The 17,849-nt window shown below is 45.0% G+C and overlaps 2 protein-coding genes across 5 annotated transcripts in view; both read left to right on the top strand.

Moving 5' to 3' along the window:
* The first annotated feature begins 410 nt into the window (after positions 1-410).
* On the top strand, positions 411-3,519 carry tmem154 (transmembrane protein 154). 2 transcript variants are annotated; one of them, XM_088372550.1, is made up of 8 exons: positions 411-598; positions 1,224-1,313; positions 1,573-1,647; positions 1,722-1,763; positions 1,850-2,020; positions 2,104-2,158; positions 2,230-2,306; positions 2,957-3,519. In XM_088372550.1, the coding sequence occupies exons 1-8, from the start codon at positions 493-495 to the stop codon at positions 2,959-2,961; spliced, it is 621 nt and encodes a 206-aa protein (XP_088228676.1). In that variant the 5' UTR covers positions 411-492; the 3' UTR covers positions 2,962-3,519. The 2 variants fall into 2 exon arrangements, with proteins under 2 accessions (XP_088228676.1, XP_088228675.1); XM_088372549.1 differs by having other exon boundaries at positions 1,847-2,020.
* An 884-nt stretch (positions 3,520-4,403) lies between these two features.
* Positions 4,404-17,849, top strand: part of fbxw7 (F-box and WD repeat domain containing 7) — a 37,287-nt gene continuing 23,841 nt past the window's right edge. The window contains exons 1-4 of one of the 3 annotated variants that reach the window (XM_088372536.1): positions 4,404-4,851; positions 8,636-8,796; positions 14,012-14,263; positions 14,369-14,860. In XM_088372536.1, coding sequence (XP_088228662.1) covers positions 14,081-14,263; positions 14,369-14,860 — 675 coding nt within the window. In that variant the 5' untranslated portion in view covers positions 4,404-4,851; positions 8,636-8,796; positions 14,012-14,080. Of the gene's footprint in view, positions 4,852-8,635; positions 8,797-11,058; positions 11,233-14,011; positions 14,264-14,353; positions 14,861-17,849 lie in introns of those variants that run through there. The other 2 variants (XM_088372534.1, XM_088372538.1) reach the window with 2 other exon arrangements.

Raw genomic sequence — 17,849 nt, 5'->3', positions numbered from 1 at the left:
TTTCCATAAGAAGTTATGGAAAATAAAACTAATCCCAGATTTAAACCATGAGAATTCTGCCTAGCAACAGGCAGCCAGACTTTTTTGATTGTCTTATAGGGCACATTAAATTGAGCCCTCAGAACTCCGCCTAGGGGCAAGGGGTCAGGGCCTTGAAAAGTATATTTCTCACGCAAAGCATTCAACATGCAGGAACAGGAACAGCCTGGGTGTAAGCAGGCTCCCTGTGGCACCCAATTAGTTCATCGAAAAGGTTGACACTGCAGGTTCCCGCTCATGCATACCTGACAGCCTGCAGCAGGAATGCGAGCGTGCGGTGGCGAACTTGCGCCGACAAGTACAAAAAAAAGTTGCGTCACACCCGAGTTACTGGTCTTGGTGGGCGTGGCTTACCTCTGTCTTCTTCTTCTTCCTCTCCCATCCACGTAGGTCAGACTTGTCAGGAAGTTGCGATGCTGTGACACACACAACATAAAACAACACGATGGCAACATGTCCGCCCCGAGGCTTTCTTCTACTAGCATGAGAGACCGACACAGGAATACCCCACTGTTCCTGCTCCTGTTGTGGCTCCTCACAAACACCTGGACCAGAACAGGTAAGGATTTTTTTTCCCCCCGTGTCAGCAAATTCATACAATTCTAGTCTAAGGCCGACTCCCAGAGGACTCTTTGTTTTATTCCTGATCCTGATGACTAATTCTTTCATCCAGTCAGAGCAGGATCACTCTGGAATTGTCTTCGTCGTAAAAATGTTACAATGCGGTGGTTTGTAAAATTTTTACGATAAAGCAAAGTGATCATGGCGGTAACAAAATCTCCACTTGTGCTTTTGCAACCTTTTTGATTTTTGTGGCAAGTGCTTGACAGGAAGTGGTAAGTTCCTGTATGGTGTGACTAAAAAGTACTGCGATACTGCAAAGTATGGATTCCACACCATGTAAATACAACAAGGCCAGTATCGCCAATACCAAAGGTGGTAAAAGTGGTTGCATTTTTATTTTGGCGGATTAATGCAGTTGAGAGGTTCTGGGTTTGAATCCCTGGCTGTAGTCTGGCTTCCTCCCACATTCTCAGGATACTTAATTTTTTGGGTGGTAAATAAGTTGAAACTCAGGAGAGAATTTGATGTGTTTGTATTTTTGTGGAAAGTAATAATTTTTTGAGACCTGTGAATTCTTCCTCTGATTTTTTGTCATCTTTGTGTTTTTGTTGCTGTTGTAGTGTCAAGCCAAGATGAGGTGATTGAAGAAGAAAGCCAAACAGTGGGAAAATTCACAGATGAACAAGTCGTGGAGGACACGAAAACTTTCGGTTAAACAATATAGCATATGTTTTTTTATAGACATGATATCACAATAACACATCTACCATCAGTGGAAAATAAAATTGACGAGTTTAGTGTTGTAGAAGATGTATGCAGTACACAAGCCAGCTGTCGTTATAAAACTTTTATGACACATATTGTTGGTCTAATTTTCTCAAATTCTTACCATTCAAGAGAAAAAAAAGAATTAGCTTTAATAAGTAGAGACATCTGGCAGCAATTTTTTTTCTTTTTTATCATTTGTAGAGCCGACATTATACAGCCCCAATGCTACTCCATCATCGGAGCTCTCAACCACCCAGGGCAGCATCTTGGATCCAGGTAACGCCAGAGATCTTTGTCATGTCAATTTAAAATTAGAAAAAAATACATTTTGAAGAAGCTTTGTTTTTCAGCCTCTGCACCAGGAGAGCTTGGCTCAGGAGTGGAAAGTCTAGGTATGCATACACATGATTCTAATATTTATTATTTATTCAATTACAAGTCTTAGTAGTAATTGTCGTGATTCTTATTCTGTCAGAAGGGATTACAGATAATGTCAATCTGCTGGACACGACCTTGAGCCCCCGGAAGGATGAAGGTCTCAGCATCACCATCATCCTCATCCCGGTGGCCCTGGTGGCCTTCATCATCGTCAGTGTCATGTTCGCCCTCTTCCTCAGGCGCAGGTTCAAAATGGAGGCTGCCGTTCGTGGTACGAGTCGACTCGTATGAAATGAAAAATGCATTTCGGTTCTTATAACTACACACTGTAATTTGAGTTTTGTTTTTTTGTAGAGTCCACAAAGGATGATCTATATCTGGATGGCTCCAGTACAGAGAAAGTACCAATGTACGTACTTTATATACATTTAATGAATATATTTAAAAATATGTGTTGAAAATATTCTCTTGTGTATCCAGGCCTATGTTTGAAGAAGACGTTCCTTCAGTGCTGGAGCTGGAGATGGAAGAACTGGACCAGTGGATGATCAAAGATGGTACATTTTAAACATGTTGCAACGTTCCATCAATTGCATATCAGGAAAAAAAGCAAATTTTTAAAAATTTCAAAATTAGAAACAGCTCCCACTATGTAGAAAAGTTAGTTTATTGATATGACAGCTGTTTCCATTGTGTGACCGATGCGTTACGACACACACAAACACACCCACACACTCTTACGACACAGTCCCGTGTGGCGCAACATGGATGACCTCCTTGGTCCTCAGCTGAGAAGGCCGAGGTCCACTTACTCAACCTCGCTGAGGCTCCACGAGGCCTTTCCCGTGTTTACTTTCCACGGAAATCGAGATGTGCGCACAACAGTTTACACAAGACGGAAAAAAGAATTGCAAAACAAGACTGTCATGGAAAGGTCAAAGGTCACTTGCGGGGATGACAGAAGATAATTAGAATGTCACTCGAGCGGTTTGGCAGTTCCTGCAATCGGGGTTGCTGCAATGACAAAATTAGGCAACAGATGGCAGCCAAAATACACAATCCATGCAAAATGTTTTAGTTGTGATGAAAATATGGACAAATGTTTTTTTTTTTCTGGGAAGTGAGACTTCCCTATGTTGATAAGTTCCATTTCCTGGTCTTTTGTCACCATCACATGTTGCCTCTCCCTTTGATTGTTTGGCTGCAGGTTGACAGCGTGGAAAAGCAAGCACAGCACACCCTGAAGTCATATTACATTTCCCCAATTTTTTTTTCTTCTGTGGGTGTGCTCATGTGAGGTCACGCTCTGGGAAACGCTGAATTTCATCCTGATAATCTTCAACGGACAGCAGCACTGCATTCTATAGGGTCAAAAAAAAAAATCCATCAAAACACACAGTTCATGTGGTAAAAATATTTTTGATTCTTAGTTGCAGTTTGTGCTTGTGGCACTGATCTCAATGTGAATGCAGTTTTTTTTTTTATGTTCTGTTGTAAATATACAAATGCATCACAGCCAAAGATGTTATTTTCTGTAAGTGCTTTTTGTAAATAGGCTAGGTATGAAATGTTTAATTAAATAAAATGACATGAAGATATGGATTTGTCAAAATAATAACAAATTTATTCTCAAATTCTGACATATTGTGATTTTTTTTTTTCCAGTAAACACAACTTTATTTTGGGCTAATATTTTTCTTGCATTTTTTTATGATTCAGCTTTATTTTTAGGGTTTTGTAGACGGGAGATAATAAAGTGGTTGCGCTTCAGTTGACTATCTTTGACTTAATCAAATGAAAAATGGATCCCCACGCTTTTCGCTTAACACGAGTTTTTGATACTAATCAACTAGCGCTCGCGTGCTAATCTCAGACAAGAAACGTTAGCTTTGTCCTCCAGGCGGCTTGCTGCTTCTATAATCAGGAACATTTTAATCCATTTAAATTCTGTCCAGAGGTTTCCATGACAACATCTTCTACAGAACTTGCAAATCTCCATGTCAAATATATTTAGAGAGGAAAGTTGTTCTCACTAATTGATTCTACGTGATCTGGTGGCAAATTATTTGACAGGAAATAGCACAGACAAGTAGAATGTGAGCGAGTGAGTCATGTGGAATGTTTCATCATCATTATGGGGCAACATTGACAATATTTTCAGTTCCTGGGAATATTTTGCTTTTGGCACTGGTGCACTTTTCAACATCCTTTAGACCGGACGCCAGCATGGGTTGCCCACTGCTCAAAATCACAGCTCGGCCCTCGGCGATATCTCCCACTTTCAGACGCTCCCTGGAGGATTCCCACACTGGGCATGCAAATGAGCAAGGGGCAGCAGCAGGCTCAAAATTGGCTTAGTCCTAGCAGCAGCTTCATTTCTACAATAAAAAATACAGAGAAAAAATAGGAATTAAAAAAGCATCCATGTAAAATATTCTTTCAACAAGAAAATTATATTTTTATTTCAGTAGGAAAAAAAGGAATTTCAATAGAACAACAATAAAATAAATAATTTTAATTGTTAAAATGGATGGATGAAAAAAGGAACAACTTGGAAAAGTAATTTTAGTAAAAGATGCAGTTTGGAAGAAAACAAATCCGGATGTTACCTACGTCATTTCCTAGCGCCTGCTTAGAAACAAATCTCTGACGTCATAATAACGCGACGCCTATTAGTCAAGCGAGAAAAGCTAGCGGTGGCGGCTAGCGGCAGTCAAAGCCCAATTGCTCCCGTTTGACAAGCAGTTTGCTCCCGTTAAGACGCGCCCCCCTCCGTCACAAACACAGGCCGTGACGGACTTGGTGCGAGCGGCAAATACCCCCGACCGCTTTAAGCGAAGCGGCTAACACAAGCGGCGTTTTTTCACGAGCACCCCCCGCGCGGACGGATGCTAAGTTAGCCGGTGCCGCTAACGTGGTCGCCCGCGGTACCAGTGCGCTTCACACTGGGAAGAGAAGACACGAAAGGGAGGGCATCATCCCACCGGAGGCTCCGGCCGGCGTTTGCTCCTCGTAGCCCATGAGGATATCTCGCTTGGGATACGCCGCCACAAGGAGCTACCGGAGAGGCCCTTCGTCCCTGGCCGTCCTTGCGCTTGTGAGGTAAACACTCGGGCATTTTCCATCCACGCGACCCGGGGTGCGAGGCACCACTTCGTGGGCCTAGCATCCTTTAGCATTAGCTTCTTAGCGGCATGCTAACTCTAGCCCGCCTATCGTGCTTGTTCTCCTTAAAAGATTCAGCTATTATTTACATTTCTCTCCCCGAAGCGCCACTACCGGTATGATGTCCTGTGTGTTTACACGATCGGAGTGGCTTTTAAAAAAAATGCCACCAATAAAGTCGAGTTCACTCCCTACTTTCTCAAACTCGCCAACTAACTTTGTTCAAAGTTCTATTGAAGAAGCTGAACCTCGCTTGTGATGTTGCGCCACACGTCTAAATGTTTAATGTGATTCAAAATGAAACTTTTACCACCTTGATTGTCTCAAGTTTGAACTTGTATCTTATCTGGATAATAGTCAACAAGCCTGCCGAATCATTATAAAGTCACAGTTGAGTAATGGAATAAACTGTGAGGCAAAGTTCTGGTCGAGCATCAACAGGACGGGGAAGCTTCTATGACAGTCGGGGGTATTCAATTAAAATGGCAAGTTGAGAACATTTATTGAAGGTCCAGCAGAACTTTGAGTCTTCAGTACTTATTGAAATCTAGTTGCTCCGCATCGACAGTAAGCTTTACTAAATATTTTTTTTTATATGATAAATACTCAATGGGCTGTCATTCGTCTATCGCTTTTTTACCTTCTGTACTCAACAGCATCAGGGAGCAACTTGGGGTTTCAGTATCTTGCTCAAGGACACTTCAACTTGGTCACAATGGCTGCCCCCCCCCAAAATAACAGTGGATTGGCGTTTATTGTTGTAACATTGCACCCCCCTGGAGACAAGCGGCTTTCGTGCGTGGGAGTCACCTGTCGTGCCGTAAATCTGTATTTCAAGTGTGTCATCTGGTGTTGTCTGTTAAATGCACTTTTCATTTTCTTCTCGGGCTGTTTGTTTTCAAACACGTCTGTTTAGTCGACTCGTTTTGCTAGCTTGTGGATTTAATGTTGCGCGGCAGTTGACTTGACGCTTGAAGTTAATTTGTAAATCATCTTCAAGGTTGATTTATTTTTCCCTGATCATGCCATTCAAATTCCCCAACCTTCCAGGCCTCCCCTTATTACCTTGATTTTATCGGCGTCATGAGTTGGTCAGAAGACGCACACGTTTGTCCTTTTGAAGAGCGGCAGTAAACACAGTCATCAGAACTTAATCTATTTATTTCATTTAAATCCAAGAGAGAAAAATTGTTTCGTTTCCTCCCCTGTTCCGCCTGTCGGGATCGATAACGCACTGAAAGATTGCAAAGGGAGAGCAAACGAGTGAGCAAAGATGCTGTCTGTATCTGTGAAAACAAATGTTTGTCCGTTCTTCTCCCCCAACTCTTAATCACATAAGCTTTTTGGTTTTTATCATTTATGACTTGTTGTATCTCCACCATCGTCCCAGTCCTGAACCGTCGCCGTCCTAAAAAGAACCGGAAAACGATGAAACGAGATCAAAACAACCCCTCGGACCTCTTCGGGCGATTTGAAAGAAATCAAAGAAGAATGCAAAGAATGAGAGTCTCTCAGGTGGCGACGCATTCCTCAGATGCTTCAGTAGTTGGAATCCCTCGGCTTATCGCGTCTGTGTTTGTTTAAGATTAAACGCTCGTTTTGCGGGAGCGCGCCGATAAGCCGGAGCGATCCGCGAATAACATCGCGTCGGGAGGAAGGGGCGCGAGTTCGAAACGGTGAGAAGAACGTGGTGTGTGGGCAGCGTGAGATTAAGGAAGGGAGGAAATTAAAGGGCTTCTCCGCCGTTTCCTGCGAGTGATAAACACACACCCACGGCGTCAGCGTGACTCCCGATCAGCGTCATGCAGCGTGATTGGCTGCTATTGTTTCAGGATGAGCTCATCATATCCTGTTTAGTTCTCGAGATGATCACCTGTCGATGGCAGAATTAAGGTTGAACGCCGTTTGGAGTGCAATCTTCATGCCCTTCAAGCGACAATTTGAATTCGATTCATCACACCATTTGCTACATTAAGAAATGAAGATTTGAATTCTTCTCTTTTAATGCTTCTATTTTTAGAACAGACCCCAAGGCGGCTCATCCTTGGGGCTAACTCGTACCCGCTAGCTCATTAATTGACATAGCAACAAAGCGGTTTTTTTTTTTTTGCCCCTTCTCACATATGTGCGAAACTGCTCACCCCTCCCCTCTCTGCTCTGTCCAATGTCACCTGTCTTCATCCAAAATCTTTAGCAATAAGCACTAGATTAATGAAACAAGTTTTTGGGCTCGCCTACCCAGGTCTATTTGTCCCCGCGATTGCCCGAATGTTAAGTTTATTTCCTCGCTGATGGCGTCAGACTAGACAACCAGAGCTGAACGCTTAACGTCGTCTTCAACGGATGCTTAAACCAGCAGCGGCAGTTTGGAGTTCTGCTCACTTGGAAATGTATGCAGATCAGCTCTGACCCACATTCCGTCTCACTCTGAATTATTTACACTTGATCAAACTTAAGGTAAGACGTACGCTCTTAAATATTGACCACGTATCGGGACGTCTCCATCCATCTTTTGGAAGCGGATGACTGTTGAATTTGTGAAATTGACTCCGTCTGAACGTTTGAGGCACTTTTGGAATGTGCGTAGGACGGACTAGGTCGTCTTTGGATCGGAAGGTTCCCCCCCCCCCCCCGGTGGCGACGCAGACAGCTGGGAGATCAGTTAAAGTGCCTTTAAGTCTATTAGAAGGGGATTATCTCTTCGTACGGTCAAAGTGAACTAAGCGGTGCGGGAAAACAAGCCCTTCACTTTTTTTTTTTCGCCAAGCCATTATGTCTCCGTCCGCCTCGGAACGGCCTCCGGATCTAAGAAGTCCTTCATGATTGATTGGCTTCCAGGATCCCTTTTGACACCAGACGTTGGTTTTGCAGTGGGGTGGAGAAGGAAAAAAAAAAGCTCAACGTTTCTTTTTTTGATGGCTCTCCTGCTCCACCTGCCATCCAGCGTTGAGATTTCAAGGTCAGGAAATGATCGTGCTGTGCCTCTGCCAGCCAGTTTGGCTGATGGGAGTTTCCATGGCAGCAGCATGTCGCAGGCAGCTCAGGTCCGCCGCCGCCACCACGCTTCCTTCCCCTCCGGGGTAAAAAAAAAAAAAAAAAAAAATCTCGCCGCCCACAAGACCACCGTGCTAGCAGGTTGTCTGCGAGCTTGCACGATCCCAACAGCTTGATGAGCAGCTACATTCCGACCGTTTGTGTCTTGTGTGTCGTTTGTGGATTGCCATTTTCACTGTTGGGTGCAGCACTTCAGACACATGGCAAAATGAATACATGCATTTATCCAAGCTCATTGTACAAAAAGGGAGGTCCTTGATTTTATTGCAAATTCTTGAGATTTCAAGTGGCCCCGGCCCCCCTTTCTCCCTTTTGTCTCACACTTATCAAGTGTCGCACCACAGCTGGATTGGCCGGGCGCACATCTGTTCTTTTCCCAGACCTCCAAATCCACAACTCTGAGCTCTGCACAAAAGTCAACAATATTTTTTTTCTTTCTGTACTGTACCTTTGAATTTTAACTAAATGCTAATTTTGTTAGCTTCTGTACCTTTGACTTTTAGCTAAATGCTAATTATGTTAGCATCCTCTTGGCAACACAACGGTTTTGCCGGTCAGTAAATTGTATCGTGTGCTGTTTACATTTTACCGTGTGGCGGAACGATATGACATTAAAAGAGGATCTTATCCTTCTCTCTTTTTTTTTTTTTTTTTTTACTTATTCCAGGCGGCACCGCAGCGCCGTGACCCTCTGATGACCTCAGGGACAGCGCCGGCGGCGGCACTGACCGGACCTTTGTGCGCAGGAGGCGTCCAGGCGCCCCCCGGGCCGGCATCCGGCGCCGAGACCAGCTCTCGTGGCTTGAGCAAATACAAGCAGATAGAACTGTGAGTAAACACCACACCTTTTTTTTTTGTTCCATTTTGAATCGCTCAACCAGGACGAGTCGAGAAAGCGTTTCTGGTATTTTGTAGCACGGAGCTTTTGAAGTCTGATGGTTGTTACTCCTGTTTTTGGAGAACAGGAAGACCTCAACATATAATCCAATAAGTGGACGCAAAAATTGTCACCTAATTATATACACGTGGGAAAAAGCACGTCGCCTTCATTGCATTACTCGGAAACTCTTATTTTGGTTCCCATTGTCCCCTAAAATATCCGAGCCGCCACAGGGATCTTCTCACGGTGAACAAATGTGACTAACCCATCACACAACGGGGAGGGGGGGGTGTTTTTAACAAGTGCCGACTCAGGCCTTTCCCGCAGGAATCCATTTTAATGACTTTCCCACCTTTAGCCGGTAGAGTGCAGCCGACCCTGAAGAAGAAATAGTCCGCAGCTGCTTGTTTTCATCACTCGGAATGAGAATGATAGTCTTTTAAAAGACGGGCTGTAAGCATCAGCAGGAGTAAAGACGCTGATGAGTTGACGCCGTCTATTTCCTGGTATTCTCCTCCAGCCTCATGTCCCGTCCTCTCTGCTGCAGCGACCGACCACTCTGCTGTTTGGATCGATACGCGTGGGCACTGAGCTGACACGGTGAAAAGCAATATTCATAAATAATGAAGTCTCCTTTTCCTGTGTTCGCGAGGAAAAGACCATAACGGTAAATAGGATTGCCCCCCCCCTCCCCATCTTTTTGAGATGAAGCTCAAACTGGACTGTTTGGGTTTCATCTTTAAGCCGCGCTGTTATCATCAAAGCGAACAGGAGGCAGCCTGTGAGCAGCTTTAAGTGTGTGTGTATTTATATGTGTGTGTGCAGCTGTCGGTGTCATCGGTTCACTGGCTGTGTGTTGTACTGTGCAAACGCGAAAAGACGCTTACTTACAATAGGGCAGGATGTTGTAGAAAAAAAATAACCTATTTGCATTTTTTCAAGTAACAGTTTGCGATACCGAGATAAAGTATTGTCAATGATGGACGCAAACGGTGACGTTTGTTCAAAACATGAACACAAGATGGCTGCCCTCTGGCTTAAAAGAATCAAACTGGGTTGACTCCCACTTTAATTAGACTTTTTGTTACAGTTGCTTTTGTTGCGTATCAGAGTGAGATAAAAAAAAAAAGCCTTTCCGCTAATCACGTTAGCGCTTATGAGTTTTCATTGTTTTGAAACTAGGCCCCATCCGTATTTAGGTCAAATAGCTTTTGCGGTTATTTTAGAAGCTCTTGCCAGATGTGCATTTGATCAACTTTGCTTTCTGGGTATGTTGAGCGAGTTCTTCTTTTTTAACGGCGTACACACACAACCAGACTATATCAATTGGCCAAACGTCACCTTGCAGTTTGCAAATCATCCTCTCCTCGAGGGATTTTTATTAAGTTTTGTTTTGTGACAAATCAATCAATGTAATGCCCGATCTATTAATATCACACTGCTGCCGCGCTTCCTTTTGGGCGAGAGAGTCATCCTATCTCCCTCGTGCCCCACCGCCCCAACCTTCGACGGCATCTGGTTACTATCTCATCCGGGCTTGGCGAGGGAAGCGCAATTAATAATTTGCTCGGGACTCGGTTTGGCATAAAAAAATGGTTCGAACAAAGTCAAAAACGGCTGCTGTTTGGTTAAAGCGGTCATCCGGAGCATTTTGACGGATTACAATAGTAATCTCCCGTGCCCTGTTGGCATCAGCTTCCTAACTACTTAACCCCTGGATGCTCCACCCCACACACACACACACACACACAAGCGCACCATCGCATGCAAAGTGGCTTTGCATTTCTCGTTTGATTCCGCCCCGCTCGCCCGCCCGCCCGCCCGCCCTCCCGATTAATGGAAGCGTCGGGAGCTCGAATGTCATTCGGAGGAAAGCACCCTCATCGGCAACTTGGAGGAGCTCAGTCTGAGCGTAGCGGCTTGTGGAGGTGGTGGGGGGGAGGCGCGTGCGAGTACACAGTGTCGGACAAGGATCGAGCATCCTCAGTGCGCGGCGGCCGGAGTCGGGAGGAGTCGATGGCAAGGGTGAGAAACTCCTTGTCATGTTCGCCCGCGGCCCGAAGATAACCCCATCCGTGACACGGAGTACCCGAGGAAGCGGCGCCATGCGGAATACAAAACAAAAAAGAAGCCGGAAGTGAGGGCAACTTGAAGAGATTACACAACAGGAAGAGAGAGGGGGGGTTGTTCCTTGAGTTTATTTATTGATTCATTTAGCGCCACTAATGAGCAAGTGGATGTGCGGCTGTGGCTGCAGCAGCATCATCTCCTCTCTGATGAAGAGGCTGGGCCGCACCGTGTGCTGCTCGGACCTCCTGTCCTGCAGCAACACTTCGGAGCAGCTGCAGCGGTTCGCCGCCACCGGCAGCCGGCCCAAATCCAAGGTACCGCCGCTCACGTTTGCGTCCCGCGGTACCAAAATTCAGACGGCGAAAGTGAACCGACGCCGAGGTCAAACTTCAAAACATTCTAAAAATAGAATTCATTGAGAAAAATGGAAATGTGGAAGAATAATGAGCACGGTGGCCTCGCGTGTTTGTTCGGGCGCTTTGAAACACTTGAACTCGAACAAGTGTTGCATCAGAGAGCAGCACGCTAATTGATTCTTTAATGGAAGCGGCAGCCTTGACAACAGCATGCTCCAAATCAGTCGTTTCAAATGGATTGCTCGAGTCTGGCTGCAGTGATTGGCGCTCCTTCTCAAGTGGACAAACAAATTCCCCCCCCACTAAAAGGAACAAGGAACAGGCAAAACAAGATTGCACACGTTCTCCAATTTCCTTTCTCTGTCCAACGAGTTGAGAGGCAGCGAAATGCTGATTTTCGCTTCGGGGCGAATGAAGGCCACTTTCACAATCCAGGTTATGAAGTCGCAGAGGTTCCAAGACAATTTTTGCTCTCACAATTAACAATAGAATCGCTCAAAGTGAATTTTTTTTCTTTTCTTCACAATTTCAAAGCATTCCCGAGCGTTGAAACAAAACAATTCCTCGCACAATGATTTGAGTTCAAACTAAAGTCGGCTACTTATATCCACACGTTTTAAAAAATCATGGCTTTTCACGCGGCGCTTCCACTTCCTGTGGGACGACGCGAGGGAGCGACTCTAAATAGAAAAATCAATTAAGAGCTTCTGCGTGGAATTGGAGAGGCCAAGAAAACAAATACAGATGGACTGGAAGGAGAAGCGCAATTCCAGGAAAACACGTGTTACCGGAAAAAAAAAAAAAAAGTTTATATTTAGAAAATATAGTATCTAAATAATAAATGTATAATGTATAAAATAATAATAATACAAAAAAATATTTTAAAAAGTATTAAATTGACTTGGCAGCCCAATTTAGAATTCTTAACTGATTTGTGAGACTGCCACCGCAGGGGGCCCGGCCCGGCCCGGCCCGCCAACCACATTTTGAGACCCTCTGCTCCTCCTTTTTGACTTAACCAGTTTGCATTTCAAGTCAAGTGGACGCCGTCAATAGCAGCTAGTAGTACTTGTGCGCATTTATGGAAAGTCAATATCTTGTCTACTCTCACCTGCTGTGCTCTGAAAGACGCACACTTATGCCATTTTCATTTTATTTGTGTGCTTTTCGCACACCTGCAAAGAAGAAGATTCTTCAGTGTTGCCCTCTTCAGTGTCTGGTGTTAGGCTAATTGTGCGGAAAGCGCTAATGGTTGGTAGACCGTCTCTAAAAGCCTTAAGATTGACTGTCGGCCTTAATCGCTTCCAGGTCCTTGATCAAACTCTACAGAAGTCGTCGTGGTCGGCGGGGCATCAGAATGAAACATTCTGACAGCGAGTCGTTAAATTCTTCTGCTCGGTGTCAAACGTTAGCCACAGCCTGACGCGGATGAATTGCGTTTATGGACCATCATCAGTTTACCAAATGTTTACTAGATGTTCATAGATGCAACGTGAGCACGGGCGGAACTAGAGGGGGGGCCGCCGGGGGCACAGTGGATCCCTGGTTACACTTTTCCCCATAATTCCCTTTTTTATATATATAGTATAAATAATCTAAATATATATATAATATATAATATATATAAATAATATAAATATATATAGATACATATATATATATAAATAAAATTTTAAATATTTAATTATTTTAAAAAATATATTTTTTTTAAAGAACTTAGCACTTAACAAGTAGCCACCGCTAATTTTAACATTTATTGTTTGTGATAAACAACTTGCCCCCGACAGTCGGGGAATAATGAGCAACATTTGCATGAGCTAAAACCAGAGAAGAAGCAACAAACACATTTCTCCACCAAAGTGCATCAACCTCAATCATGCCTCAGTAAAAGTTTTAACTATTCATAGCCTTTGGTTGTCTGCGCGGTGGTCCCGAGGGGGGGTCCGTGCAATCTGAGATTTGTCTAATGCTTCCCCACCGCAGTGCTGAGACCACGCGTGACGGCTGACATTGTCCTCAAAGTCAACTGAACGGCTTTTCTTCCTGAAACTGATCAAAATGGCGTGTGCGAGCTTCCCGGAAATTTTTTCTCTTGTCTTATGACTTGAGAAGATTTTGGAGGCGCGTCTACTTTTGACCAGTCCATGAAAATGAGCTTACAAGGCCCGATGTGGACATGAAAGTGCTTTTTTTAAAATCTGCATTTTATGTATTTTAGGGAACAAATCAACTTGACTAATTTTCTCTACCCAGTTCATGACTCGTTCATTCGAAACAAAGATGTCGTTGTTGTTTTGTGGTGATTTTCCACACAATGCAGGGAAACTGTGTCAAGGAAGACAGTCATGCATTTCATCCTTTTCCAATTGTCCGTAGCAACAAACATTTTAAAACAAGTAAGCTGCCAATTGCAGAATGAGATGGTTTTTTTTTTATCCCTTCGGGAAACGGGTCAGAGTGCCTCTTGGAGCATTTTTGGTTGTTGACCCCCCTCGTGGAATCAATTCCTGGAGTTGTATTCCTGGACGAACTTAACGTGACATTTCCAAATATCTGAATCCAACTGTGTGAGCCGCATGGCTAATCAATAGATTTATTGTAAAAGCTTGAAAACACTGTGGCATAGAGAAATAATGCAGCCTTTATAGATTTTTTCTCTTCTTCTCTCCATTCATCACAACTTATCTGATTCGAATCCTGACCGTGTTTTCTTTCTCATCTTCTGCCACCCCTGCAGCATGTCAAGACCTTCTCCTCGTCAGACAGCTTAGCGAAGGTGCAGGAGGTAGCAAGCTGGCTTTTGGAAATGAACCAGGATCTGCTGTCGGGGGGCAGCAGCAGCAGGCGGAGTCGGGGCTCCGGGGCGCCGGCGACGAGAGGTAACGCCTCCTCCTCCGCCGCTCGGGCACCCCAGCAGCCGGCAGAGGAGGCCGACGAGGATGAGCACATGAACCGGGTGCTCGAGGACGAGGAGCGGCCGCGCCAACAGGTGACCCTGACATTTTTACATTCCCAAATCACGCAGATATTAGAATATGTGAACACGGCTCCAATTTTCCCGCTTTGTCCAACTCTCCAGCCCGAGACCTCGCAGGAGGACGTGGACAGAGGACCTCAATGGGCGCCCGGCGACTCTGCCCCCGGCGACGACCCCCCGGAGGATGGCGGGGGAGGCCAGGATGCTCCCCCCGGCAAGGTGAACCGGGCCGAGAAAGGACCCCGCTGGACGTGGAGGGCCGAGCAGAGGCAGCGCACTCAGGAGGATGAGGAGGAGGGGGACGAGGAGGAGGAAGAGGAAGAGGAGGAGAACAATAACAGCAGTAGCGGTCACCAGGTGGAGGAGGAAGAGGAGAGGACAGAGGGGGGGCAGGAGCAGAGGAGGACGAGGGAGGAGGAAGAGGAGGACGAGGAGGAGATGGACCAGGACAGCGACGACTTTGAGCACTCGGCGGAGAGCGAGCGCGAAGAGGAGGAGGAAGAGGAGGATGAGGAAGCAGAGGAAGGGCTGATGTCTCCCTCCATCAGGAACAATGCCACCGTCGCCACCAACAATGTGGACTCACACCAAAGCTCCTCCCACAAGAAGGTAAGCGTCACACCTCACTTGTATTTGGAAGCGTTGTCGTCAGCCGACCCAGCTGCAGTTTTTGTTAGCAATTGGCGCCCTCTCTTGACCGTAGTGGGTTACTGCACCTTTCCCTTTTGATTTGCTCTAAAAATAATGGACAAAATGATTTAAAAATGAGCTTTGTCCATTGAAACCAACAAGACCGTTGGTTAATGCTTTCCAGAAAATTCCCAACATTTGTTTTTTAACAAAACAAATATTACGCTACAGTACTATCATCCACTAACTTGAATTACATGATTAGTCTCGTCTGTTTGCATTTGAATACCTGACTATATATGTCTTTATTTAAGATACTGCGCCATTTGTTTGCTATGGGTAGCTGTTGTTACTTGTATTGTGCCGCTCCCTTTCCACCAGGGGGCGGCATTTACCCAAATGCTTTGACAAACTGGACTGTACACTCCCTTAAACAGTTGCCTGTCCTGGGTAAGACACGCCGCAGGGCCATTCACGCTTACATTATCTAAAAATTATGCTTCCGCTGTTTGGCCACGTTTGCAGCTACAATTTTTTTTCCCGTGCAGTGCTTATTTGTAATAAAAGATGGAGGGAGGGGAGGAAATGCACAATTTGGTGAAGCAAATGAGCCGAGCATCTCTCGCTTTGCGTTATGTTGCCTGTTTAGTGGCTCTAATAGTTGAGACAAGCTAAACAGCATTATCGTCCTTCAGCCTGAATTAATAAACCCATTATGAGGACGATATCCGTTCATGAGCTACTGCCGCTACATGTTTGCACAAAACATGGCAGCAAAAATATCAGGGTTCGGTACGTACCTTGATTTTACAGTCACACTTCGATATAAGTTGTAAAAACCAAGCAGGAATGGATTTCATGAGAGTTAGTCGTGAATTGGCAAGAGCCCGTCCATCTGTCGGGCCTCCGTGCTCGGCTCCGATCGACGTTTTGGCGCGCTAATCCTCCTCAAACAATGGCGGATGTGAGAATAGAAGAGAGGTTAAACCCCATAATTCTTTGTGTGGCCACTGTGTGTTTGTCGACTGCTCACGTTTGCCGCCCCCCCACCCTCATTTTGCTGTAACATACGTACGTTAGCTTGCTTCAGTCATTTAGTCATTATTAAACAATTTTAATTCATAATACATAAAATTCATATTTTTTTAAAATGATCAACAATAATTAAATAATAATAAATAAAGTAAATATATGTATATTATAAAATAAATAAAATAATAGTTCCTGGAATGTCCGCCGCTGTTGGGTTGTAAGGTCACAAACGAGGGTGGGGGGGGTCGAGTATGCTCGCAATGAGGAAGTTCATCAGACGCGTGCGCCACGGTATGTAGCATTCCCCCACCAAAAGTTCATGGGAGCAGATTCCACAGCGTCTCCGGGTGGGCGGGGTTGGGGGAGGCCACGCGTCGGGCGGCAGCTGCTCGCCGGTGACATCACAGGCCAGACACTTATTAAAGGGGGCCCGGCCCGTCAGCGGGGGAGTTTGGACGAAACTGGAGTCAAGCGTCGGTACCGCTTAGCTTCCTGACTTCTCGCTGGAATGTGATTTGTTAGTTTTTCTTTCTCCTCGGCTTTTGCAATGCTGCGGCATTGCCCCATTCCCCGTTTCTCGTCTAGCGGCGCCCGTAGAAAGAGCGTGAATAATGGCAAAGATAGGACTTCCACCGAAGCGCCGCCGGAAGGCAAAACCCTCGATGTGGCCGATCCCTTACCGCCTCAGAAAATCCTACGAATTTTTAGCATTAACATCATCACTCAGGGTTTCTGCCGCCGACGGGTAAGTGGCAAATGTTTTGAGTGTGCCGCCATGGAAACTGACAAAATATCTTTAACTTCTAGTCATTTTTTAAATAATCATTCAGATAAAAATCACACTTGAGAAACTTCAACAATCTTGAAGATCATGAAGTTGATCAAAGTTGTCTATCTGCTGATAAACTCCAAAAGATGGAGATTATTTGTGTGATTCCATATCAAGTTTTTTTGTATTTTTTTTGCGCCGCAGAAAATCGCCACCCCACATATGACCTTACAAAGTCTGTCGCCGATGAGTCTAATTTTAGGTTCGATAAAACGTTGCGAGAGACATTATGCGTCATACTTTAAACGGGAAGTCGCTGTGGCATAACTGTCACAATCAACCTTTAAGCTTTATTTGTTATGGTGTGTTTGATTTATGCCAAACACAACTAAAGCAATCATTTAAATCAACTGGATTGTTTGGGGTATGGTGTGGTTAGATTTTGGGGGCGGGGCTAAAGGCGCTTAGCGCCATCTTTCCATCGGCGGCTGTGCGGCACAGTTGTCGGTTGCTCGGTAATAATAACCTAGCTTATTTCTGCCGCGTGGTGTTAGCTAGCTCCGAAGCAAGCTAATCTCTTTCTGGTTTTCCCCTTTTATTTTTTCACCTTAACAGTAACTTCAAAACACTTTTTTAAAAAATTAAATCCATTTGCTGTTTGCATTTAACTAATTGTCGATACACAAATGCCATCAATCTCGCCTTTAGCCGTTAGCTCAACGTAAATAAAGAGCGTACAGAGGAATATTGCAGGAGGTTGAATTCCGTCGCTCTCGGGCTTCGAATAACACAAGCGGGGACCCTTGGGGTCGGAAGGGGGGTCATCTGCCTTTGGCTATTCTCGGCCACATACCCCATTCGGATCTAGGAGTGCCCAGGTCAGCTCCACGTCGCTGGCGTCCGACCCAATATGTCAACATTTTCAAAATCTTTTCAAAATGGATACTGTCTTTTCTCAGTGTCCTTTTCCCGTGAGCGACCTTCTCCAAGGTGCTCAAGCTGTGCTCTTGTCATCAGTTAATGACGGCCTTTAAATTTCTCTTTAACAGGCTTGTTACCAATATAGTTTTCCCGATGGGGTGATTTTCAACCCTACTGACTGCACTCCTTGACCTCCGGATGTTATTCTGCCCTGCCCCTTCTTTTTTATTTTATTTTTTTTCTCCT

Source organism: Syngnathus floridae, chromosome 4, assembly GCF_059516105.1.
Source record: "Syngnathus floridae isolate MCC-2025c chromosome 4, RoL_Sflo_1.0, whole genome shotgun sequence".
NCBI classification, from domain to species: Eukaryota; Metazoa; Chordata; class Actinopteri; order Syngnathiformes; family Syngnathidae; genus Syngnathus; species Syngnathus floridae.
The sequence above is the reverse complement of the archived record's forward strand: the minus strand, read 5'-3'. Positions and strand labels throughout refer to the sequence as shown.

Excerpts from the sequence above, each read along its gene's own strand:
- tmem154 (XM_088372549.1), top strand. The coding sequence starts at position 493 with ATGTCCGCCCCGAGGCTTTCTTCTACTAGCATGAGAGACCGACACAGG. Across the intron at positions 1,648-1,721 it reads GGGCAGCATCTTGGATCCAG|CCTCTGCACCAGGAGAGCTT; the intron begins GTAACGCCAGAG and ends TTTGTTTTTCAG. Across the intron at positions 2,159-2,229 it reads AGTACAGAGAAAGTACCAAT|GCCTATGTTTGAAGAAGACG; the intron begins GTACGTACTTTA and ends TTGTGTATCCAG.